This window comes from Ranitomeya imitator, chromosome 3 (genome assembly GCF_032444005.1).
Source record: "Ranitomeya imitator isolate aRanImi1 chromosome 3, aRanImi1.pri, whole genome shotgun sequence".
Classification (NCBI taxonomy): Eukaryota; Metazoa; Chordata; class Amphibia; order Anura; family Dendrobatidae; genus Ranitomeya; species Ranitomeya imitator.
Genome location: NC_091284.1, coordinates 260,256,622 through 260,278,796, shown reverse-complemented (window position 1 = coordinate 260,278,796; position 22,175 = coordinate 260,256,622). Strand labels below are relative to the sequence as shown.

General features: G+C 46.4%; 1 protein-coding gene across 1 annotated transcript in view; it reads right to left on the bottom strand.

Moving 5' to 3' along the window:
* CYB5R1 (cytochrome b5 reductase 1) overlaps positions 1 to 22,175 on the bottom strand; it is a 259,271-nt gene that overhangs the window by 200,263 nt on the left and 36,833 nt on the right. The window contains exon 2 of the mRNA XM_069760121.1: positions 3,657 to 3,803. Coding sequence (XP_069616222.1) covers positions 3,657 to 3,803 — 147 coding nt within the window. The remainder of the gene's footprint in view (positions 1 to 3,656; positions 3,804 to 22,175) is intronic.

The window sequence follows — 22,175 nt, the reverse complement described above, 5'->3', positions numbered from 1 at the left end:
CCACCAGAGAAAATCATTCTTGGGGCCCACTATGTAGCTACATAGAAATAGATACAAGACCACCAATTGTGTGGTAAAAAGCACTAATATCAGGGTATAATATAAGGTAGTTCACGTCTTAATAATGTAGCAAGGGTTGGGGTAGCCCCCTCACAGAATATAATGTAGCCCCCTCATAAAATATAATGCAGTCCCCTCTCATAGAATATAATGCAGCACCCCACAAAATATAATGCAACCCTCTCAGGTATGACACAGTCCCCACCATAGAATATAATGTAGCACCCCCATAGGGTATAATGCAGCCCCCCCTCATATAGTATAATGCCACCCAGCACAGAATATAATGTAGTCCCCTGAGAGAATGCAGTTCCACCACAGAATATAATGCAGCCCCCCCATAGAGTATACTGTAACCCCCTCATATAGTATGATGTAGCCCCCATAATATTATGTAGTCCCCTGAGAGAATAATGCAGCCCCACCACAGAATATAATGCAGCCCCCCATAGAGTATACTGTAACCCCTCATATAGTATGATGTAGCCCCCCATAATATAATGTAGTACCTTAAGTATAATGCAGTCCCCCCACAGAATATAATGTAGCCCCCCAGGGCCGTATTTAGAGTTTCTGCTGCCCTAGGCACTTTTAGTGCTGCCTCCCCTTTTGGTGAGTATGACACTATCGGCAGTGACTTTGGCAAGAATCGCTGATGTGAAAGTCGCCTTTTGCAGCAGATCCGGCAGTTTTTCTGCATCTGCCGCGTAACGGATCACTTATGGCAACACTGCGTTCGGCCTCAGTCATTCTCTATGGGATTTGCAGCACTTGCCGTGATCTGGCAAATGTGGTACCATACCTCCCAACTTTTGAAGAAGGGAAGGAGGTATAAAGTTTGCGGCGCGCGTAGTGCGCCGCGGCAAATTTTAGGCCACGCCTCTGACTAGACCCATTTCACAACTAGTCACACCCATATCCACGTCCCAACCGCAGCCATTTAGCATTGCTGATCACACTGTTTTATATACAATAATTATAAACAAAAAAATATGGCCACACAGTGCTCCATACTGTATAATGACCGCACATGATGCTCAATACTGTATAATGGCCACACATGATGCTGCATACTGTATAATGGCCCCACATAATGCTCAATACTGTATAATGACCACAAATGATGCTCCATACTGTATAACAGCCACACATGATGCTCCATACTGTATAATGATCCCACATAATGCTCAATACTGTATAATGACCACAAATGATGCTCAATACTGTATAATGACCACAAATGATGCTCCATACTGTATAACGGCCACACATGATGCTCAATACTGTATAATGACCCCCCTCCTGTATGCATGGCTCATCTCTCTCCTATCCCATATACATAGCTCATATTACCCCTCCTGTATGCATGGCTCATATTCCCCCCTGTATGGCTCATATTCCCCTGTTGTGAATTCTGTGGCAGAGCTCCCTCCTGTGCTCACAAGTGGTACTTCGGCTGATTCTCTCTGGGAGCTTCCGTTTGTGGAGGAAACTGGTACTGCTGCTTCTGAGTTTCCTCCCTCAGGTGATCTGGTGAGGTCGTTAGGTGCTTCTCTACTTAACCCCACCTAATGCTTTGATTCATGCTTCCTGTCAATGTTCCAGTTGTGGACTTGTGTTTCTCTGGATCATTCCTGTGGCCTGCTGCTCTGCATAGCTAAGTGCTTCTTTGCTATTTGTTGCTATTTTTTCTGTCCAGCTTGTCTATTTGTTTTGCTGGAAGCTCTGGGACGCAAAGGGTGTACCTCCGTGCCGTTAGTTCGGTACGGAGGGTCTTTTTGCCCCTTTGCGTGGTTTTCTTTAGGGTTTTGTGTAGACCGCAAAGTTATCTTTCCTATCCTCGTTCTGTCTAGAATATCGGGCCTCACTTTGCTGAATCTATTTCATCCCTACGTTTGTCTTTTCATCTTACTCACAGTCATTATATGTGGGGGGCTGCCTTTTCCTTTGGGGTATTTCTCTGAGGCAAGGTAGGCTTATTTCTTCTATCTTCAGGCTAGTTAGTTTCTCAGGCTGTGCCGAGTTGCATAGGTAGCGTTAGGCGCAATCCACGGCTGCCTCTAGTTGTGTTTGGAGAGGATCAGGGATTGCGGTCTGCAGAGTTCCCACGTCTCAGAGCTCGTTCTATTATTTTGGGTTATTGTCAGATCACTGTATGTGCTCTGACCTCCATGTCCATTGTGATACTGAATTGTCTTTCATAACATGCCCCCCTGCATGGCTCATATTCCCCCCTGCATGGCTCATATTACCCCCTCCTGTATGCATGGCTCATATTCCCCCCTGCATGGCTCATATTCCCCCCTGCATGGCTCATATTCCCCCTGTATGGCTTATATCCCCCCCTGCATGGCTCATATTCCCCCTGTATGGCTTATATCCCCCCCTGCATGGCTTATATTCCCCCCTGCATGGCTCATATTCCCCCCTGCATGGCTCATATTCCCCCCTGCATGGCTCATATTCCCCCCTGCATGGCTCATATTCCCCCCTGCATGGCTCATATTCCCCCCTGCATGGCTCATATTCCCCCCTGTATGCAGGCTTATCTCTCCGCTCCTGCTCCTGCTCGGCGCGCCGGCTTATGTCCTCCTTCATCCCCCCCCCGTTCCCCCGTCCCTCATACTCACCTGTCCCACTGCACGGCCGTGCCGACATCCCTCGCGCTCTGTCCCGACTCCAGGCGGCGGCGCCGGCGCAGCACCTTCTTCCTGCTTGAGCGGTCATGTGACACCGTTAATTAAGATCATGAATATGCGCATATTCATGATCTTAATGAGCGGTGTCACGTGACCGCTCGTTCAGGACGAGCTGCAGTGCAGACGCCGAGACCATCGCTGGAGCAGGCAGGGTGAGTATTCAAGGCGAGCAGGCGAGCGGGCGGCGGCGGGGGGGGGGGGACCTGGAGCGGGGGGAGGGCCCTGGAGCGGGGGGAGGCCCTGCCAGCAGATGCCAGTGTCAGGGCCCACCGGAGGATCCTCCGGTTCCCCGGTGGGCCAGTCCGAGCCTGCTCACATACACTGCCTGCAGGCCTTGCACTATTGTGGATATGTGCACATAGACTCCCCTGCCTACCTAGCGCTGCAATCTCTGTACCCCCGAATTTGCCCTAAAAAGGACTGTTGGTTTCTCAGGATTTGTGGATTGAACACTAGTAAACCCACACTAACTAATAAATGTAAGAATCTGACCCTATCTCTGCAGCAGCTCTCCCTACACTAGCTGAGTCTGGAGCAGGGCAGCGCCAGGTCTCTTATAGACATGATGACGCTGTGCGGCTAGCCAATCACTGTATACCACAACAAAGATGGTTTTGGTATTACAGTGCTTGGCAAACAATCCCTGCATAATGATTGGCGCTCTCAAAAGTGCCAAAATTAAAAGGAGGAGACCCGAGCTCCCGCAGAATAATCCCAGAAATACTCGTTGCTCGCCAAGTACACCGAGCATAGTGATACTCGGGCGAATACCGCGTAGTGGCATGCTTATTCTCTCATCACTAGTCTCTACTTAAAAATAGGATTAATTTTCATAAATAAGCATAAGACATTTTTTTTTAAAAAAAAGGGAGTTGATTATGGATGAAGAATACTTACCATTTTGTGAGTGAGTCGTAATTTGTATTTTTTGTTTGGATCCTGGAATGTCACAGATTTCCTTTTTTTATTGATCATGTAATTTCCTGCAGCCACACCAAACATAGTTAACAAGACCATACCAATGGCTAAAAATGCCCCCTTTACCTAGAAAAACGAAACAAAATCCTCAAACAAAATTGTGATATTTAAGTTAAGCACAGTCAAGCACAAGTATTAAAACAGGCTTTAAAAAAGAAAAAAATAATTTCACACATATACTTACACTGACACATATTCATATATGTTAAATAAAAAATATATATGCATATACTGTGTATATATATATGTATGTTTATATATTTACAGTATGTGTGTGTATGTATATATATATGTGTGATTGTTTGTTTCTGACCAAATACTTATTTTCCACCATAATATGCTAAAAAAATGATAAAAAAACAGACAATGTGATTTTCTGGATTTTTTTTTCTCAGTTTGTCTCCTGTAGTTGAGGTCTACCTATGATGTAAATTACAGACGCCTCTCATCTTTTTAAGTGGTGGAACTTGCACTATTGCTGACTGACTAAATACTTTTTTGCCCCACTGTATGTGTGTGTGTGTGTGTGTGTGTATATATATGTATATATATATGTATGTATATATATATATATATATATATATATATATATATATGTATGTGTGTGTGTGTGTGTGTGTGTGTGTGTGTATATATATATATATATATATATATATATATGTATACATATACACTATGTTCCAAATTATTATGCAGATGACATTTTTCTTGGATTTTCCGAAATGGTCGGTACAAATGACAGTCAGTCTAATAAAAGTCATCACCCGTTAGATTATACATCGAATTTTATTGAAGAAACCTCCCAATGATAACAGTATAATCTCCAAAATGAATAAAAACTCAAAATGCACTGTTCCAAATTATTAGGCACAGTAGAATTTCTATACATTTGATATGTTTTAAAGAACAGAAAATGCTCATTTGTGGAATTTGCAGCATTAGGAGGTCACATTCATTGAACAAAAAAGCTATTTAACTTCAAAACATCCTAACAGGCCAAGTTACCTGTTAACATAGGAACCCTTCTTTGATATCACCTTCACAATTCTTGCATTCTTGAGTTTTTGGAGAGTTTCTGCTTGTACGTCTTTGCATGAAGTCAGAATAGCTTCCCAGAGCTGCTGTTTTGATGTGAACTGCCTCCCACCCTCATAGATCTTGTACTGGATGATACTCCAAAGGTTCTCTATAGGGTTGAGGTCAGGGGAAGATGGTGGCCACACCATGAGTTTATCTCCTTTTATGCCCATAGCAGCCAATGACTCAGAGGTATTATTTGCAGCATGAGATGGGGCATTGTCATGCATGAAGATGATTTTGCTCCTGAAGGCACGTTTCTGCTATTAGACCATGGAAGAAAGTTGTCAATCAGAAACGCTATTTACTTTACAGGGGTCATTTTCACATCTTCAGGAACCTCAAAGGGCCCCACCAGCTGTTTCCCCATGATTCCGGCCCAAAACATGATTTCTCCACCTCCTTGCTGACGTCGCAGCCTTGTTGCGACATGGTGGCCATCCACCAACCATCCACTGCTCCATCCATCTGGACCATCCAGGGTTGCTCGACACTCATCAGTAAACAAGACTGTTTGAAAATTTATCTTCATGTATGTCTGGGCCCACTGCAACCGTTTCTGTTCATGAACACTGTTTAGGGGTGGCTAAATAGTAGGTTTATGCACCACAGCAAGCCTTTGAAGGATCATACACCTTGAGGTTCGAGGGACTCCAGAGGCACCAGCAGCTTCAAATAACTGTTTGCTGCTTTGTAATGGTATTTTGGCAGCTGCTCTCTTAATCCAATGAATTTGTCTGGCAGAAACCTTCCTCATTATGCCTTTATCTGCATGAACTCTGTCTGTGCTCTGTTTCAGTCACAAATCTCTTCACAGTATGATGATTACAAAGTTTTTGTGAAGTATCTAATTTTGTCATACCTTGTCCAAGGCATTGGACTATTTAATGCTTTTCAGCAGCAGATAGATCCTTTTTATTTCTCATATTGCTTGAAAACTTTGGCCTGCTTAATAATGTAGAACATCATTTTTAAGTAGTTATCCTTTAATTAGAATCACCTGGAAAACTAATTATCACATGTGTTTAAGATTGATTTCAGTTATCTATTGAGCCCTGAGACACAATACCAACCACAAGTTTATTTGAAAAACAAAACAATTAAATCTTTGACACTTAAATCCAATTTGCATAATAATTTGGAACACAGTGTATATATATATATATATATATATATATATATATGCATAAGAAAATTAGAGCAGCACAAAGAAAGAGTCCAGGTGCAGAGCCCCCAGGTGAATACCAAGCCTCAATTATAAAATTGTAAAAATCCAGAAAAATTGGAAGCAGCACACCATTTGTAGTGAAATGGAACTATTTAATCAGCCCAGAAGATTTCTGTTGGGACCAAAATGACGCCTTCTGGCAGGATGCGGGGGGCAGCAGCTGAGAAAGGTGGTTTTTTTCTATTAAGTCTGGGGTCAACCACCAGCCCACCCACCTCATCCCGCACACCTCCCCCCACCTCATTGAAGATGACATACTCACCCTCCTACAGCGGTGCCTGCACCTCCGTTGGTCTCAGCACTGGCAGTTTGTCCTGTGCTCACAGCGGTCACATGATACCGCTCATTAAGGTGATGAATATGGCCGCATATTCATGACCTTAATGAGCGGTACAACATGACCGCTCACACAGGAAGAAGCTGCTGTGCAGGGATTTGGGACAGAGATGCAGGGAGTCCATTCAGTGCGCTGTGAGGAGGGTGATTATTACTCCTGGTTCGGTTTCTGTACCTTTGCAGGGTCCCCGTCGGGGACCCCGCACTGTGCTGGCTCCACACTGTCAGGATGCAGCCTCTGCCTCTTCCTCGTCTCCTGCTTCCTGGCGCGCTGCCAGCAGGTTCTCAGGCAAAGTGCTTAGGTCACACGCGTGCTCACTCCCGGTCTCTTAAAGAGACAGTACACATTTTTTAAAACGGTGCTTCTGGCCAATGGCGTGTTGTTCATTGCTATTTCTAGCTCCTCCACTATAGGGATGGCGCCGGAGCAACAAGTATCCACTGTTGCTTCTTCCGGTTCCTGTCCGCATGTGCTTCTGTTTCTGAAGTTCTCTGCCAGTGCTCTGCTTATACTCTCTGTCTCCAGATATCATTAGCTACTGGTTACCCGGCTATCTTGGACGACGTTCACTCTGTCTATGCCAGATCCATCTCATCCAGCCTACCTGCCATCCTCATCTCCGGACAACGCCAGTACCGCTGGAACCTTCTTCTACCCGTCCACCCGGTATCACCTGGTTAGCTCCACATCTCCCACTTACCCTGTTTGTTCGTTTTCCCGCTGGGACAGCTGCTACGAGTTCGGGTTCTAACTGGAGGTAGCCCCTGTGTCCCCCAAGCATTCCATTCTGACCCTGTTCGAGGGGACTTACCACGGGTGTCTGGGGCTCACGTAGTCATGCCCCTTTTGGAGCCCCACAGACCGTGGTTCCGAGGTTCCACGTTAAATCCTAATAAAAACGAATGTGAACTTCAACTTCTGTGCCTCCATTTCCATTCGTTACAGTGAGTATGACGGCCCGGGGGAGAATGAAGGAGGACGGGGGAAGATGAAGGAGGACGGGGGAGGAGAAGGAGGACGGGGGAGGAGAAGGAGGACGGGGGAGGAGAAGGAGGACGGGGGAGGAGAAGGAGGACAGGGGAGGAAAAGGAGGACTGGGAGGAGAAGGAGGATGGGGGAGGAGAAGGAGGATGGGGGAGGAGAAGGAGGATGGGGGAGGAGAAGGAGGACGAAGTAGGATGGGGGAGCCATGCATACAAGAATGGACAGGGGGCCATGTATACAAGGATGGGAGGGGGAGCCATGTATACAAGATGGGGGGGGGCCATGTATACAAGATGGGAGGGGGAGCTGTTATGACCTGGTGGTTAAGAGGCCACACTGATATGACCTGGTGGCTAAAACACAACATGGGACGAGCTCTGAGAAGGTGGTATCTCTACTGACCGCAGTCCCTAATCCTAACAACAACACTAGAAATAGCCGTGGGATGTTCCTGACTCTCCCTAGAGACCTCTTCACAGCCTAAGAAATAACTACCCCTAAAGAAGGAAATAGAAAGCTATCTTGCCTCAGAGAAACCCCCAAAAGGAAAGACAGCCCCCCACAAATATTGACTGTGAATGGAGAGGGAAATGACGTACAAAGAAATGAAATCAGAATTCAGCAAAGGAGGCCAATACTAAACTTGATAGACAGAGAGAAAAGGATACTGTGCGGTCAGTATAAAAAACTACAAAATCCACGCAGAGTTTACAAAAATGAACTCCACACCGACTCATGGTGTGGAGGGGCAAATCTGCTTTCCCAGAGCTTCCAGCTAGCCTGAATAAGACATTGTGACAAGCTGGACAAAAAGAGACATATATGCAAAGCAATAGAGTCCAAACAAATGGACAAACAAAAACTAGCAAAAACTTATCTTTTGCAGACAAGGACTGGCCATATGAGAAATCCAAGGAGAGAACAAAATCCAACCAAGAACATTGACAGCAGGCAAGAACTAAAGCCCAGAGCAGGTTTAAATAACAAACCCAGACAAGGCGATTAGTGAAGGCAGCTGCTACAGCTACCTAAAGAAGCAGCAGTTCCACTCGAAACCACCAGAGGGAGCCCAAGGGCAGAACTCCCAAAAATACCATTAGCAACCACAGGAGGGAGCTCCAGAACGGAATTCACAACAGTACCCCCCCTTGAGGAGGGGTCACCGAACCCTCACCAGAGCTCCCAGGCCGATCAGGACGAGCCAAATGGAAAGCACGAACCAAATCGGCAGCATGAACATCGGAGGCAACAACCCAAGAATTATCCTCCTGGCCATAACCCTTCCACTTGACCAGATACTGAAGCTTCCGCCTCGAAAAACGAGAATCCAAAATCTTCTCCACCACATATTCCAATTCCCCCTCAACCAACACCGGAGCAGGAGGATCAACGGAGGGAACCATAGGTACCACATATCTCCGCAACAAGGATCAATGGAACACATTATGAATGGAAAAGGAAGCTGGAAGTGCCAAACGAAAAGACACTGGATTGATAATTTCAGAAATCTTATAAGGCCCAATAAAGCGAGGCTTGAACTTAGGGGAGGAAACCTTCATAGGAACATGACGAGAAGACAACCAGACCAAATCACCAACACAAAACTGGGGACCAACACACCGACGACGGTTAGCAAAACGTTGAGCCTTTTCCTGAGACAACGTCAAATTGTCCACCACATGAGTCCAAATTTGCTGCAACCTGTCCACCACGGAATCCACACCAGGACAGTCAGAAGGCTCCAGTTGCCCTGAAGAAAAACGAGGATGAAAACTAAAGTTACAAAAGAAAGGCGAAACCAAGGTAGCAGAACTAGCCCGATTATTAAGGGCAAAATCGGCCAACGGCAAAAAGGTCACCCAATCATTCTGATCAGCAGACAGGAAGCATCTCAAATAGGTTTCCAAGGTCTGATTGGTTCGCTCCGTTTGGCCATTTGTCTGAGGATGGAATGCTGAAGAAAAAGACAAATCAATGCCCCTTCTCCAAGGACTCCTTTACATAACTCCGCATAGCGGCATGCTCTGGCACAGACAGATTGAAAAGTCGGCCCTTAGGGAACTTACAGCCAGGAATCGAATTAATGGCACAATCGCAGTCCCTATGAGGAGGCAGGGAACTGGACTTGGGTTCATCAAATACATCCTGGAAATCCGACAAAAACTCAGGAACTTCAGAAGAAGGGGACGAGGAAATGGACATCAAAGGAATATCACTGTGTATCCCCTGACAACCCCAACCAGTTACAGACATAGATCTCCAATCCAGCACTGGGTTATGTACCTGTAACCATGGAAAACCCAGCACAACAACATCATGCAAATTATGCAACACCAAAAAGCGAATATTTTCCTGATGTGCTGAAGCCATGCACATGGTTAACTGAGTCCAGTACTGAGGTTTATTCTTGGCCAATGGCGTAGCATCAATCCCCCTTAAGGGAATAGGACTCTGCAAAGGCTCCAAGGAAAAACCACAGCGCTTGGCAAATTCTAAGTCCATTAAGTTCAGGGCAGCGCCAGAATCCACAAATGCCATAACAGAAAAGGACGACAATGAGCAAATCAGGGTAACAGACAAGAGAAATTTAGGCTGTACAGTACTAATGTTAACAGACCCAGAAACCCTCCTAGTACGCTTAGGGCAATCAGAAATAGCATGAGCAGAATCGCCACAGTAAAAACACAGGCCATTCTGACGTCTGAATTTCTGCCTTTCTGCTCTAGTCAAAATCCTATCACATTGCATAGGCTCAGGACTATGCTCAGAGGACACTGCCATATGGTGCACCACCTTGCGCTCACGCAAGCGCCGATCAATCTGAATGGCTAGAGACATAGATTCGCTCAAACCGGTAGGCGTAGGAAAGCCCACCATAACATCTTTAAGGGTTTCAGAAAGACCTTTTCTGAAAATAGCAGCCAGAGCCTCTTCATTCCATTTAGTGAGCACAGACCATTTTCTAAATTTCTGGCAGTATAACTCTGCCGCTTCTTGACCTTGACACAGGGCCAACAGTGTTTTCTTAGCATGCTCTACAGAGTTAGGTTCGTCATACAATAATCCGAGCACTTGAAAAAATACATCTACATTCAATAATGCCGGATCCCCTGTTTCAAGAGCAGAAGCCCAGTCTTGAGGATCACCACGCAGTAAGGATATGATAATTTTTACTTGCTGAATGGGATCACCAGAAGAATGGGGTTTCAAAGCAAAAAACAATTTGCAGCTATTTTTAAAGTTCAAAAACTTGGATCTGTCCCCAAAAAACAAATCAGGAGTAGGAATTCTAGGCTCTAGAGCTGGAGTCTTGACAATATAATCTTGGATACTCTGGACTCTTGCAACAAGTTGATCCACACGAGAAAACAAACCCTGAACCTCCATACCAGAGCATATATGCAACACCACCCAGATATCAAGAGGAAAAAAAAGACAGAACAGAGCACAGAAAAAAAAATGGTTCAGAACTCTTTTTTTTTTCCTTCTTTTGAGATGCATTTAATTCATTTTTGGCCTGCTGTACTGCTATGACCTGGTGGTTAAGAGGCCACACTGATATGACCTGGTGGCTAAAACGCAACATGGGACGAGCTCTGAGAAGGTGGTATCTCTACTGACCGCAGTCCCTAATCCTAATAACAACACTAGAAATAGCCGTGGGATGTTCCTGACTCTCCCTAGACACCTCTTCACAGCCTAAGAAATAACTACCCCTAAAGAAGGAAATAGAAAGCTATCTTGCCTCAGAGAAACCCCCAAAGGAAAGACAGCCCCCCACAAATATTGACTGTGAATGGAGAGGGAAATGACGTACACAGAAATGAAATCAGAATTCAGCAAAGGAGGCCAATACTAAACTTGATAGACAGAGAGAAAAGGATACTGTGCGATCAGTATAAAAAACTACAAAATCCACACAGAGTTTACAAAAATGAACTCCACACCGACTCACGGTGTGGAGGGGCAAATCTGCTTTCCCAGAGCTTCCAGCTAGCCTGAATAAGACATTGTGACAAGCTGGACAAAAAGAGACATATATGCAAAGCAATAGAGTCCAAACAAATGGACAAACAAAAACTAGCAAAAACTTATCTTTTGCAGACAAGGACTGGCCATATGAGAAATCCAAGGAGAGAACAAAATCCAACCAAGAACATTGACAGCAGGCAAGAACTAAAGCCCAGAGCAGGTTTAAATAACAAACCCAGACAAGGCGATTAGTGAAGGCAGCTGCTACAGCTACCTAAAGAAGCAGCAGTTCCACTCGAAACCACCAGAGGGAGCCCAAGGGCAGAACTCACAAAAATACCATTAGCAACCACAGGAGGGAGCTCCAGAACGGAATTCACAACAGGGAGCCATGAATACAAGATGGGAGGGGGGAGCCATGTATACAAGATGGGAGGGGAGCCATGCATACAAGATGGGAGGGGAGCCATGTATACAAGATGGGAGGGGGGAGCCATGTTTACAAGATGGGAGGGGGGAGCCATGCATGCAAGATGGGACAGGGGGGCCATGTATACAAGATGGGACGGGGGAGCCATGCATGCAAGATGGGACGGGGGAGCCATGCATGCAAGATGGGACAGGGGGGACATGCATACAAGATGGGACGGGGGAGCCATGTATACAAGATGGGACGGGGAGCCATGTATACAAGATGGGACAGGGGAGTCATGTATACAAGATGGGAGGGGGGAGCCATGCATACAAGATGGGAGGGGAGCCATGTATACAAGATGGGAGGTGGGAGCCATGCATGCAAGATGGGACGGGGGAGCCATGCATGCAAGATGGGACAGGGGGGCCATGTATACAAGATGGGACGGGGGAGCCATGCATGCAAGATGGGACGGGGGAGCCATGCATGCAAGATGGGACAGGGGGGACATGTATACAAGATGGGACGGGGGAGCCATGTATACAAGATGGGACGGGGAGCCATGTATACAAGATGGGACAGGGGAGTCATGTATACAAGATGGGAGGGGGGAGCCATGCATACAAGATGGGAGGGGAGCCATGTATACAAGATGGGAGGTGGGAGCCATGTTTACAAGATGAGAGGGGGGAGCCATGCATGCAAGATGGGACAGGGGGGACATGTATACAAGATGGGACGGGGAGCCATGTATACAAGATGGGAGGGGGGAGCCACGTATACAAGATGGGAGGGGGGAGCCACGTATACAAGATGGGAGGGGGAAGAGCCATGTGTACAAAATGGGAGGGGGAAGAGCCATGTATACAAGATGTGAGGGGGAGCCATGTATACAAGATGGGACAGGGGGGACATATATACAAGATGGGACAGGGGGAGCCATGTATTCAAGATGGGACAGGGGGAGCCATGTATACAAGATGGGACGGGGAGCCATGTTTACAAGATGGGATAGGGGAGCTATGCATACAAGATGGGACTGGTGAGCCATGTATACAAGATGGGTCAGGGGAGCCATGTATACAAGATGGGACAGGGGGAGCCATGTATACAAGATGGGACAGGGGGAGCCATATATACAAGATGGGACTGGGGAGCCATGTATACAAGATGGGACTGGGGAGCCATGTATACAAGATGGGATAGGGGGAGCCATGTATACAAGATGGAACAGGGGAGCCATGCATACAACAGGGGGAGCCACACAGAGCAGGACAGGATGGTGGGAACCACACATACAGGGATAGGAATGAGGGGACAATACATACCCAGCTTATACTCGAGTAAGTAAGCTTACCCAGTTTTCCGTGGCAAAATTAGGTGCCTCGCCTCATACTCTAGTATATACGGTATGTAATATATACACATGTATGTGTGTGTGGCTATATAGATATAGCTTTGTCGCCATAAAAGGAGGGAGGCCCAGACACAGTTCTTGCACAGGGGCCCCAAGCTGTCAGTGTCCACCCCTGCCCAGGGGTCAATTGTACTCGCATCTTCAAGAAGTGAGTACAATTGCGGCTCTGACTGCCAGGTCAGAGCGACATGACCAGCATGAAAAGATCATGTGATCACACTGCTGATTTCGCTCACTGGCAGTGCAGAGGTGAACAATGGTGGTAAGTGCTCCAGTGGAGCAGAAGACACAGAAGATTAAGTGCACGGAGTGGGGAGAATTGGAGTGAGGATCGGGGTGTTTAATGTGTGGGGTGAGACTTGGAGTGGAGATGGGGTTATTTATTGTGTGTGGGGAGATTTGAAGTTGGGATGGGGGGATTTAATGTGTGGGGAAGATTTAAGGACACAAAATAAAGAGCAATACAGGGGAATGGGGGCATATATGAGGAAACAGTATGGGAGAATGGCGGGCATATGCGGCGCCCCATGCTCCTGGTCATCGCAGTAGTATTGCTTTCCTCTTGGGGAGAATGATGTTGCGTTTGGAGGCAAAGAAGGATAATTGCATCCAGATATCACAAACATGCAACACATTCACACTCCAGACCACCAGGGGGAGCTTCTGCTCTTATTTATTAGGTCACTCCCCATATATGTATAACTGGTAGTCTGTAGGGAAAGTTAGTGAGTTCCAGACAGTAGTCTGAGGTGGACAGACGGTCCAAGGAGCTGTGCATGCCCTCAGAGCTGCAGCTCCCAGAAAGAGACATTCAGAAGGCAGAACTGTATTGCAGTGAGCGTGAAGGAAGTCGTAGCAAAGGAGAGGATACCAGAAAGGGACCAGCCCTACACAGGCTGCCTCCTGAGGCGCAGAAGCCCGGTAGCCAGAACACCGAGGGAGTAAGAACCTTTATGCTTTGCTCCATAGACCGGCAGGACAGCTAATTGCAGGTTACCTGACCGCCCCTTCACCCAGGAGGCACGGTGGCACCCCTCAGAGGCCGGGGCGTGCAAGAGTCCCTATAAACAGCCTCAAGCCACCAGTCATATGGGTTTGTCCTATCCTATATGGGGGACAGAGAGAGAGACACCACATCTGTGAGACCATTATGTGAAGCCATAGGCGGTAAGGGACTACACCACTACAGCGCAAAGGAAGGCTATTGATTTCCACGTGGACAAGGGGACTCTGGACTTGCCTTCAAACCGGCTGGACTCTGCCTGCCCTGTGATCTGGTGCCCTGGACTGTGGATACTGAAGTCTTCAGTAAAGGTAAAGAGACTGCCACCTTGTGTCCTCGTTCTTCTCTGCGCCTCTCACCATCAACCATCTACACACCAGGAAGCCCTGGGGACATACTTCACTTGTGGGAAGGTATGCCATCTAGCTGCCATAACATCACCCCAGTGGACCCCTTAAAGCAGTGTCGGTCACCCTTACCGTATACCACAGGTGGCGTCATGAACATTCCTCTTAAAGACCTTTCCCTTTTACATGGATGTCACAGGGTAATGGATCGGGTCAGCCACCGTGACATCCCCCTGTGAACCGCAGGACCCGGTACCGAGTACCGCATGGCCCCATGGGGCGCTCCACATATATGAGGAAAGAGTATGGGGATGGGTGCAGACAGTATGGGGAGCGAACGGGGAATGTATGTGGACACAGTATGAGTAGCGATGTGAAAAATTTATGTGGACAGAGTACGGAGAGTGAGGGTGATGGGATGTGTGCAGTCACAGTATGGGGAGTCAGGTGAGCAGGCAGTATAGGAAGTGAGGGGCTAAATATATTCGAAGACAGTATGGTGAACTGGGGATGTGAGAGGAGACCGTATGAGGAGGGAGGGGAACAGTGTGAGGAGACAGTATGGGGGGGATAAGTGAGTGGGCACAGAATAAAAACTGAGTAGTAGGGGTGTAGCATAGGGGGGAAAGTGTAAGGGCACAGCCAGGAGGGAACAGTATACCAAGGAGGGGGAATGTGATGAGAGTACAGTATAAATACTGAACCCTATAGGGGGGACACAATGTGAAAGGACAGTGGAAAGAGGGGGCCAGTATGGAAAGGAGAGGTCAGTGTGAAGAGCATGTACCATAAGAGGGACAGTGTGGGGGTCATGTTTTGTGCAGAGGCTATAGTGAGGGGCAATTTTTTATTCAGGAGCATTATCATGACACTTGTATCTTTAACCCCTTCCCGACCTGTGACACAGCGTATGCGTCATGAAAGTCGGTGCCAATCCGACCTGTGACGCATATGCTGTGTCACAGAATGATCGCGTCCCTGCAGATCGGGTGAAAGGGTTAACTCCCATTTCACCCGATCTGCAGGGACAGGGGGAGTGGTAGTTTAGCCCAGGGGGGGTGGCTTCACCCCCCCGTGGCTACGATCGCTCTGATTGGCAGTTTCACTTTCAACAGCCAATCAGAGCGATTTGTAATATTTCACCTAAAAAACTGGTGAAATATTACAATCCAGCCATGGCCGATGCTGCAATATCATCGGCCATGGCTGGAAACACTACTGTGCCCCCACCCCACCCCACCGATCGCCCCCCCCAGCCCCCCGATCTGTGCTCCGCTCTCCTCCGTCCTGTGCTCCGCTCCCCCGTCCTCCTGCCCGCTCCCCCCGTGCTCCAATCATACCCCCCGTGCTCCAATCAAACCCCCCCGCACTCCGATCACCCCCCCGCACAGTGATCCCCCCGTGCTCCGATCCACCCCCCCGCACAGCGATCCCCCACCCCGTGCTCCAATCCACCCCCCTGTGCTCCGATCCACCCCCCCGTGCTCCGATCCACCCCCCCGTGCTCCGACGTCCCCCCCCCGTGCCCTGATCCCCCCCCCTTATACTTACCCGGCCTCCCGGGGTACGTCCGTCTTCTTTCCCGGGCGCCGCCATCTTCCAAAATGGCCGGCAGATTCGTTCCAAAGTGAGTTTTGATCACTGAGATATAACCTATCTCAGTGATCAAATTAAAAAAAATAGTAAATGACCCCCTCCCCCTTTGTCACCCCCATAGGTAGGGACAATAAAAAAAAATAAAGAATTTTTTTTTTCACTAATGTTGGGGTAAGAACTAGGGTTAGGGGTAGGGTTAGGGGTAGGGTTAGGGTTAAGGGTAGGGTTAGGGTTAGGGGTAGGGTTAGGGGTAGGGTTAGGGTTCGGGATGTGCACACGTATTCTGGTCCTCTGCGGATTTTTCCGCAGAGGATTTGATAAATCCGCAGTGCTAAACCGCTGTGGATTTATCACGGATTTACTGCGGTTTTTCTGCGCATTTCACTGCGGTTTTACAACTGCGATTTTCTATTGGAGCAGTTGTAAAACCGCTGCGGAATCCGCAGAAAGAAGTGACTTGCTGCGGAATGTAAACCGCTGCGTTTCCGTGCAGTTTTTCTGCAGCATGTGTACAGCGATTTTTGTTTCCCATATGTTTACATTGAACTGTAAACTCATGGGAAACTGCTGCGGATCCGCAGCGTTTTCCGCAGCGTGTGCACATACCTTCAGAATAAGGCTATGTGCACACGGTGCGGATTTGGCTGCGGATCCGCAGCAGTGTTCCATCAGGTTTACAGTACCATGTAAACATATGGAAAACCAAATCCGCTGTGCCCATGGTGCGGAAAATACCACGTGGAAACGCTGCGTTGTATTTTCCGCAGCATGTCAATTCTTTGTGAGGATTCCGCAGCGGTTTACACCTGTTCCTCAATAGGAATCCACAGGTGAAATCCGCACAAAAAACACTGGCAATCCGCGGTAAATCCGCAGGTAAAACGCAGTGCCTTTTACCCACGGATTTTTCAAAAATGGTGCTGAAAAATCTCACACAAATCCGCAACGTGGGCACATAGCCTTAGGGTTAGGGTTGGAATTAGGGTTGTGGTTAGAGTTAGGGGTGTGTTGGGGTTAGGGTTGTGGTTAGGGGTGTGTTGGGGTTAGGGTTGTAGTTAGGGTTGTGATTAGGGTTATGGCTACAGTTGGGATTAGGATTAGGGGTGTGTTGGGGTTAGTGTTGGAGTTAGAATTGAGGGGTTTCCACTGTTTAGGCACATCAGGGGTCTCCAAACGCAACATGGCGCCACCATTGATTCCAGCCAATCTTGTATTCAAAAAGTCAAATGGTGCTCCCTCACTTCCGAGCCCCGACGTGTGCCCAAACAGTGGTTTACCCCCACATATGGGGTACCAGCATACTCAGGACAAACTGCGCAACAATTATTGGGGTCCAATTTCTCCTGTTACCCTTGAGAAAATAAAAAATTGCTTGCTAAAACATCATTTTTGAGGAAAGAAAAATGATTTTTTATTTTCACGGCTATGCGTAGTAAACGTCTGTGAAGCACTTGGGGGTTCAAAGTGCTCACCACATATCTAGATAAGTTCCTTTGGGGGTCTAGTTTCCAAAATGGGGTCACTTGTGGGGGGTTTCTAGTGTTTAGGCACACCAGGGGCTCTGCAAACGCAACGTGACGTCCGCAGACCATTCCATCAAAGTCTGCATTTCAAAAGTCACTACTTCCCTTCTGAGCCCCGACGTGTGCACTAACAGTGGTTTACCCCCACATATGGGGTATCAGCTTACTCAGGAGAAACTGGACAACAACTTTTGGGGTCCAATTTCTCCTGTAACCCTTGGGAAAATAAAAAATTCTGGGCTAAATATTATTTTTGAGGAAAGAAAACGTATTTATTATTTTCACGGCTCTGCGTTATAAACTTCTGTAAAGCTCTTGGGGGTTGAAAGTGCTCACCACATATCTAGATAAGTTCCTTTGGGGGTCTAGTTTCCAAAATGGGGTCACTTGTGGGGGGTTTCTAGTGTTTAGGCACACCAGGGGCTCTGCAAACGCAACGTGACGTCCGCAGACCATTCCATCAAAGTCTGCATTTCAAAAGTCACTACTTCCCTTCTGAGCCCCGACGTGTGCACTAACAGTGGTTTACCCCCACATATGGGGTATCAGCTTACTCAGGAGAAACTGGACAACAACTTTTGGGGTCCAATTTCTCCTGTAACCCTTGGGAAAATAAAAAATTCTGGGCTAAAAAATTATTTTTGAGGAAAGAAAACGTATTTATTATTTTCACGGCTCTGCGTTATAAACTTCTGTGAAGCACTTGGGGGTTCAAAGTGCTCACCTCACATCTAGATATGTTCATTTCGGGGTCTAGTTTCCAAAATGGGGTCACTTGTGGGGGGTTTCTACTGTTTAGCCACATCAGGGGCTCTGCAAACGCAATGTGACGCCCGCAGAGCATTCCATCAAAGTCTGCATTCCAAAACGTCACTACTTCACTTCCGAGCCCCAGCATGTGCCTAAACAGTGGTTTACCCCCACATATGGGGTATCAGCATACTCAGGAGAAACTGGACAACAACTTTTGGGGTCAAATTTCTCCTGTTACCCTTGGGAAAATAAAAAACTGCGGGCTAAAAAATCATTTTTGAGAAAAGAAATTTTTATTTTTATTTTTATGGCTCTGCGTTATAAACTTCTGTGAAGCACTTTGGGGTTCAAAGTCCTCACCACACATCTAGATTAGTTCCTTTGGGGGTCTAGTTTCCAAAATGGGGTCATTTGTGGGGGATCTCCAATGTTTAGGCACACAGGGGCTCTCCAAACGCGACATGGTGTCCGCTAATGATTGGAGCTAATTATCCATTTAAAAAGCCAAATGGCGTGCCTTCCCTTCTGAGCCCTGCCGTGCGCCCAAACAGTGGTTTACCCCCACATATGGGGTATCTGCGTACTCAGGACAAACTGGACAACAACATTTGTGGTCCAATTTCTCCTATTACCATTGGAAAAATAGAAAATTCCAGGCTAAAAAATCATTTTTGAGAAAAGAAAAATTATTTTTTATTTTCATGGCTCTGCATTATAAACTTCTGTGAAGCACCTGGGGGTTTAAAGTGCTCAATATGCATCTAGATAAGTTCCTTGGGGGGTCTAGTTTCCAAAATGGGGTCACTTGTGGGGGAGCTCCAATGCATAGGCACACAGGGGCTCTCCAAACGCGACATGGTGTCCGCTAACAATTGGAGCTAATTTTCCATTCAAAAAGTCAAAAGGCGCGCCTTCCCTTCCGAGCCCTGCCGTGTGCCCACACAGTGGTTTACCCCCACATATGTGGTATTGGCGTACTCGGGAGAAATTGCTCAACAAATTTTAGGATCCATTTTATCCTATTGCCCATGTGAAAATGAAAAAATTGAGGCGAAAATAATTTTTTTGTGAAAAAAAAGTACTTTTTCATTTTTACGGATCAATTTGTGAAGCACCTGGGGGTTTAAAGGGCTCACTATGCATCTAGATAAGTTCCTTGGGGCGTCTAGTTTCCAAAATGGGGTCACTTGTGGGGGAGCTCCAATGTTTAGGCACACAGGGTCTCTCCAAACGCGACATGGTGTCCGCTAACGATGGAGATAATTTTTCATTCAAAAAGTCAAATGGCGCTCCTTCCCTTCCGAGCCTTACCATGTGCCCAATCAGTGGTTTACCCCCACATGTGAGGTATCAGCGTACTCAGGACAAATTGGACAACAACTTCCGTTGTTCAGTTTCTCCTTTTACTATTGGGAAAATAAAAAAATTGTTGCTGAAAAATCATTTTTGTGACTAAAAAGTTAAATGTTCATTTTTTCCTTCCATGTTGCTTCTGCTGCTGTGAAGCACCTGAAGGGTTAATAAACTTCTTGAATGTGGTTTTGTGCACCTTGAGGGGTGCAGTTTTTAGAATGGTGTCACTTTTGGGTATTTTCAGCCATATAGACCCCTCAAACTGACTTCAAATGTGAGGTGGTCCCTAAAAAAAATGGTTTTGTAAATTTTGTTGTAAAAATGAGAAATCGCTGGTCAAATTTTAACCCTTATAACTTCCTAGCAAAAAAAAATTTTGTTTCCAAAATTGTGCTGATGTAAAGTAGACATGTGGGAAATCTTATTTATTAACTATTTTGTGTCACATAACTCTTTGGTTTAACAGAATAAAAATTCAAAATGTGAAAATTGCGAAATTTTCAAAATTTTTGCCAAATTTCCATTTTTATCACAAATAAACACAGAATTTATTGACCTAAATTTACCACTAACACGAAGCCCAATATGTCACGAAAAAACAATCTCAGAACCACTAGGATCCATTGAAGCGTTCCTGAGTTATTACCTCATAAAGGGACACTGGTCAGAATTGCAAAAAACGGCAAGGTCTTTAAGGTCAAAATAGGCTGGGTCATGAAGGGGTTAAGGGCATCATGGGGAGATTTTCTGCAAAAGAGCGGAGAAGATGGAAGTCGGCAGAGACGAGATGGGGATGAGAAAACTTATCATGAGGTTTGGACAAGATGAAGGAAAGAAGGAGAATGGCACTAGAGACGACGTCATCTATAAGGTACCTGGATGTAAATGTTATTTGTGATACTGACTAATTCTCATGTTTTTATTTATGTTAGGAGAATTAGAGGGAATGTCCAGGTTTGTGATGCGTCTGCAATCATTCTTTGTGACTGCAGACTTCTGAATTTTCACAGTGCGCTCTGCACTCTGTCAGGATTCTCTCGTGCTGGTGATTTACATACATGTGGTCACCTGCTGACTAGACATATGTGGCCTCACTCAATGAAAATGAACTGAGTGAGGCTGGGCACGTCTAGTCAGAATGTGGTCAGAAGTATAAAAATCAAATACTTGTGTTGATATGACTGTCCACACTGGCAAGGGAGAATCCTAAATGTGTGCAGTGCATTAGCTGTGAGAATTCAGAAGCTGTGATGTCAGGATTCAGCTCTGCAGGTTCCAGTAGTCGTCACATGGACACGTTACTCATATGCGACTTTCATACTTGTGGTCCTGTAACAACGAGCTTCTCTTCTGCTTCTCTGTTTTTCACTGAACATTGAAAGCATTAGGGAGCTTTTATGGGTACATGACTAAGTGTGCAAATCGCATATGTCCTTGGGAAGGGGGGGCGCCAAAATGAATTCTTTCCGCGGGTGCCAGAAACCCTAGATACACCTCTGCCGGTATGCTACTGCGAGTGGCGATTACCGAGTCTGTTGGAGGGATGTCTGTGCACAGCATAGGCAGTGAGGCAGGGACTGAGGGTGTGCACAGAGAGAGAATGGAGACCTGGAGACTTCCCATCCCAGTCTAGGCTGTAGCCTGGAGCCCTCATTATCATAGGAATATGTCAGTTAATAAATAGTTTTTCTAAAGCTTTATAGTGTAGTTTTAGGTCAGGGAGGGATGGTTATGGATGAGCTAGCAAGGTGCAGGGACAGGTAGTTTAGGCTCCTTGCGGACATGTGCGGCACTTGCGGTTTTGTACTTGCGGTGAGACAAAAAAAAACACTGCTAGCAGAGTTTTTTTCCATTGCTGCAAGTACCGCATTTGCCGAATCGTGGCAAAACCGCAAGTGCCGCACATGTCTGCAAGTCCCGTTGGGAATGAATGAGGCCGAACGCAGTGTTGCCGTAAGTGATCCGTTACTCGGCAGATGCGGAAAAACTGCCGTATCTGCTGCAAAAGGCTACTTTCATATCAGCGATTTTTTGCCAAAGGCACTGCCGATAGCGTCATACTCAACAATGGGGGAGGCAGCACTAAAGGTGCCTAGTGCAGCAGAAACTCTAAATACGGCTACATATATATATATATATATATATATATATATATATATACAGTACAGACCAAAAGTTTGGACACACCTTCTCATTTAAAGATTTTTCTGTATTTTCAGGACTATGAAAATTGTACATTCACACTGAAGGCATCAAACCTATGAACTAACACGTCTGGAATTATATACAGTGGGGCAAAAAAGTATTTAGTCAGTCAGCAATAGTGCAAGTTCCACCACTTAAAAAGATGAGAGGCGTCTGTAATTTACATCATAGGTAGACCTCAACTATGGGAGACAAACTGAGAAAAAAAAAATCCAGAAAATCACATTG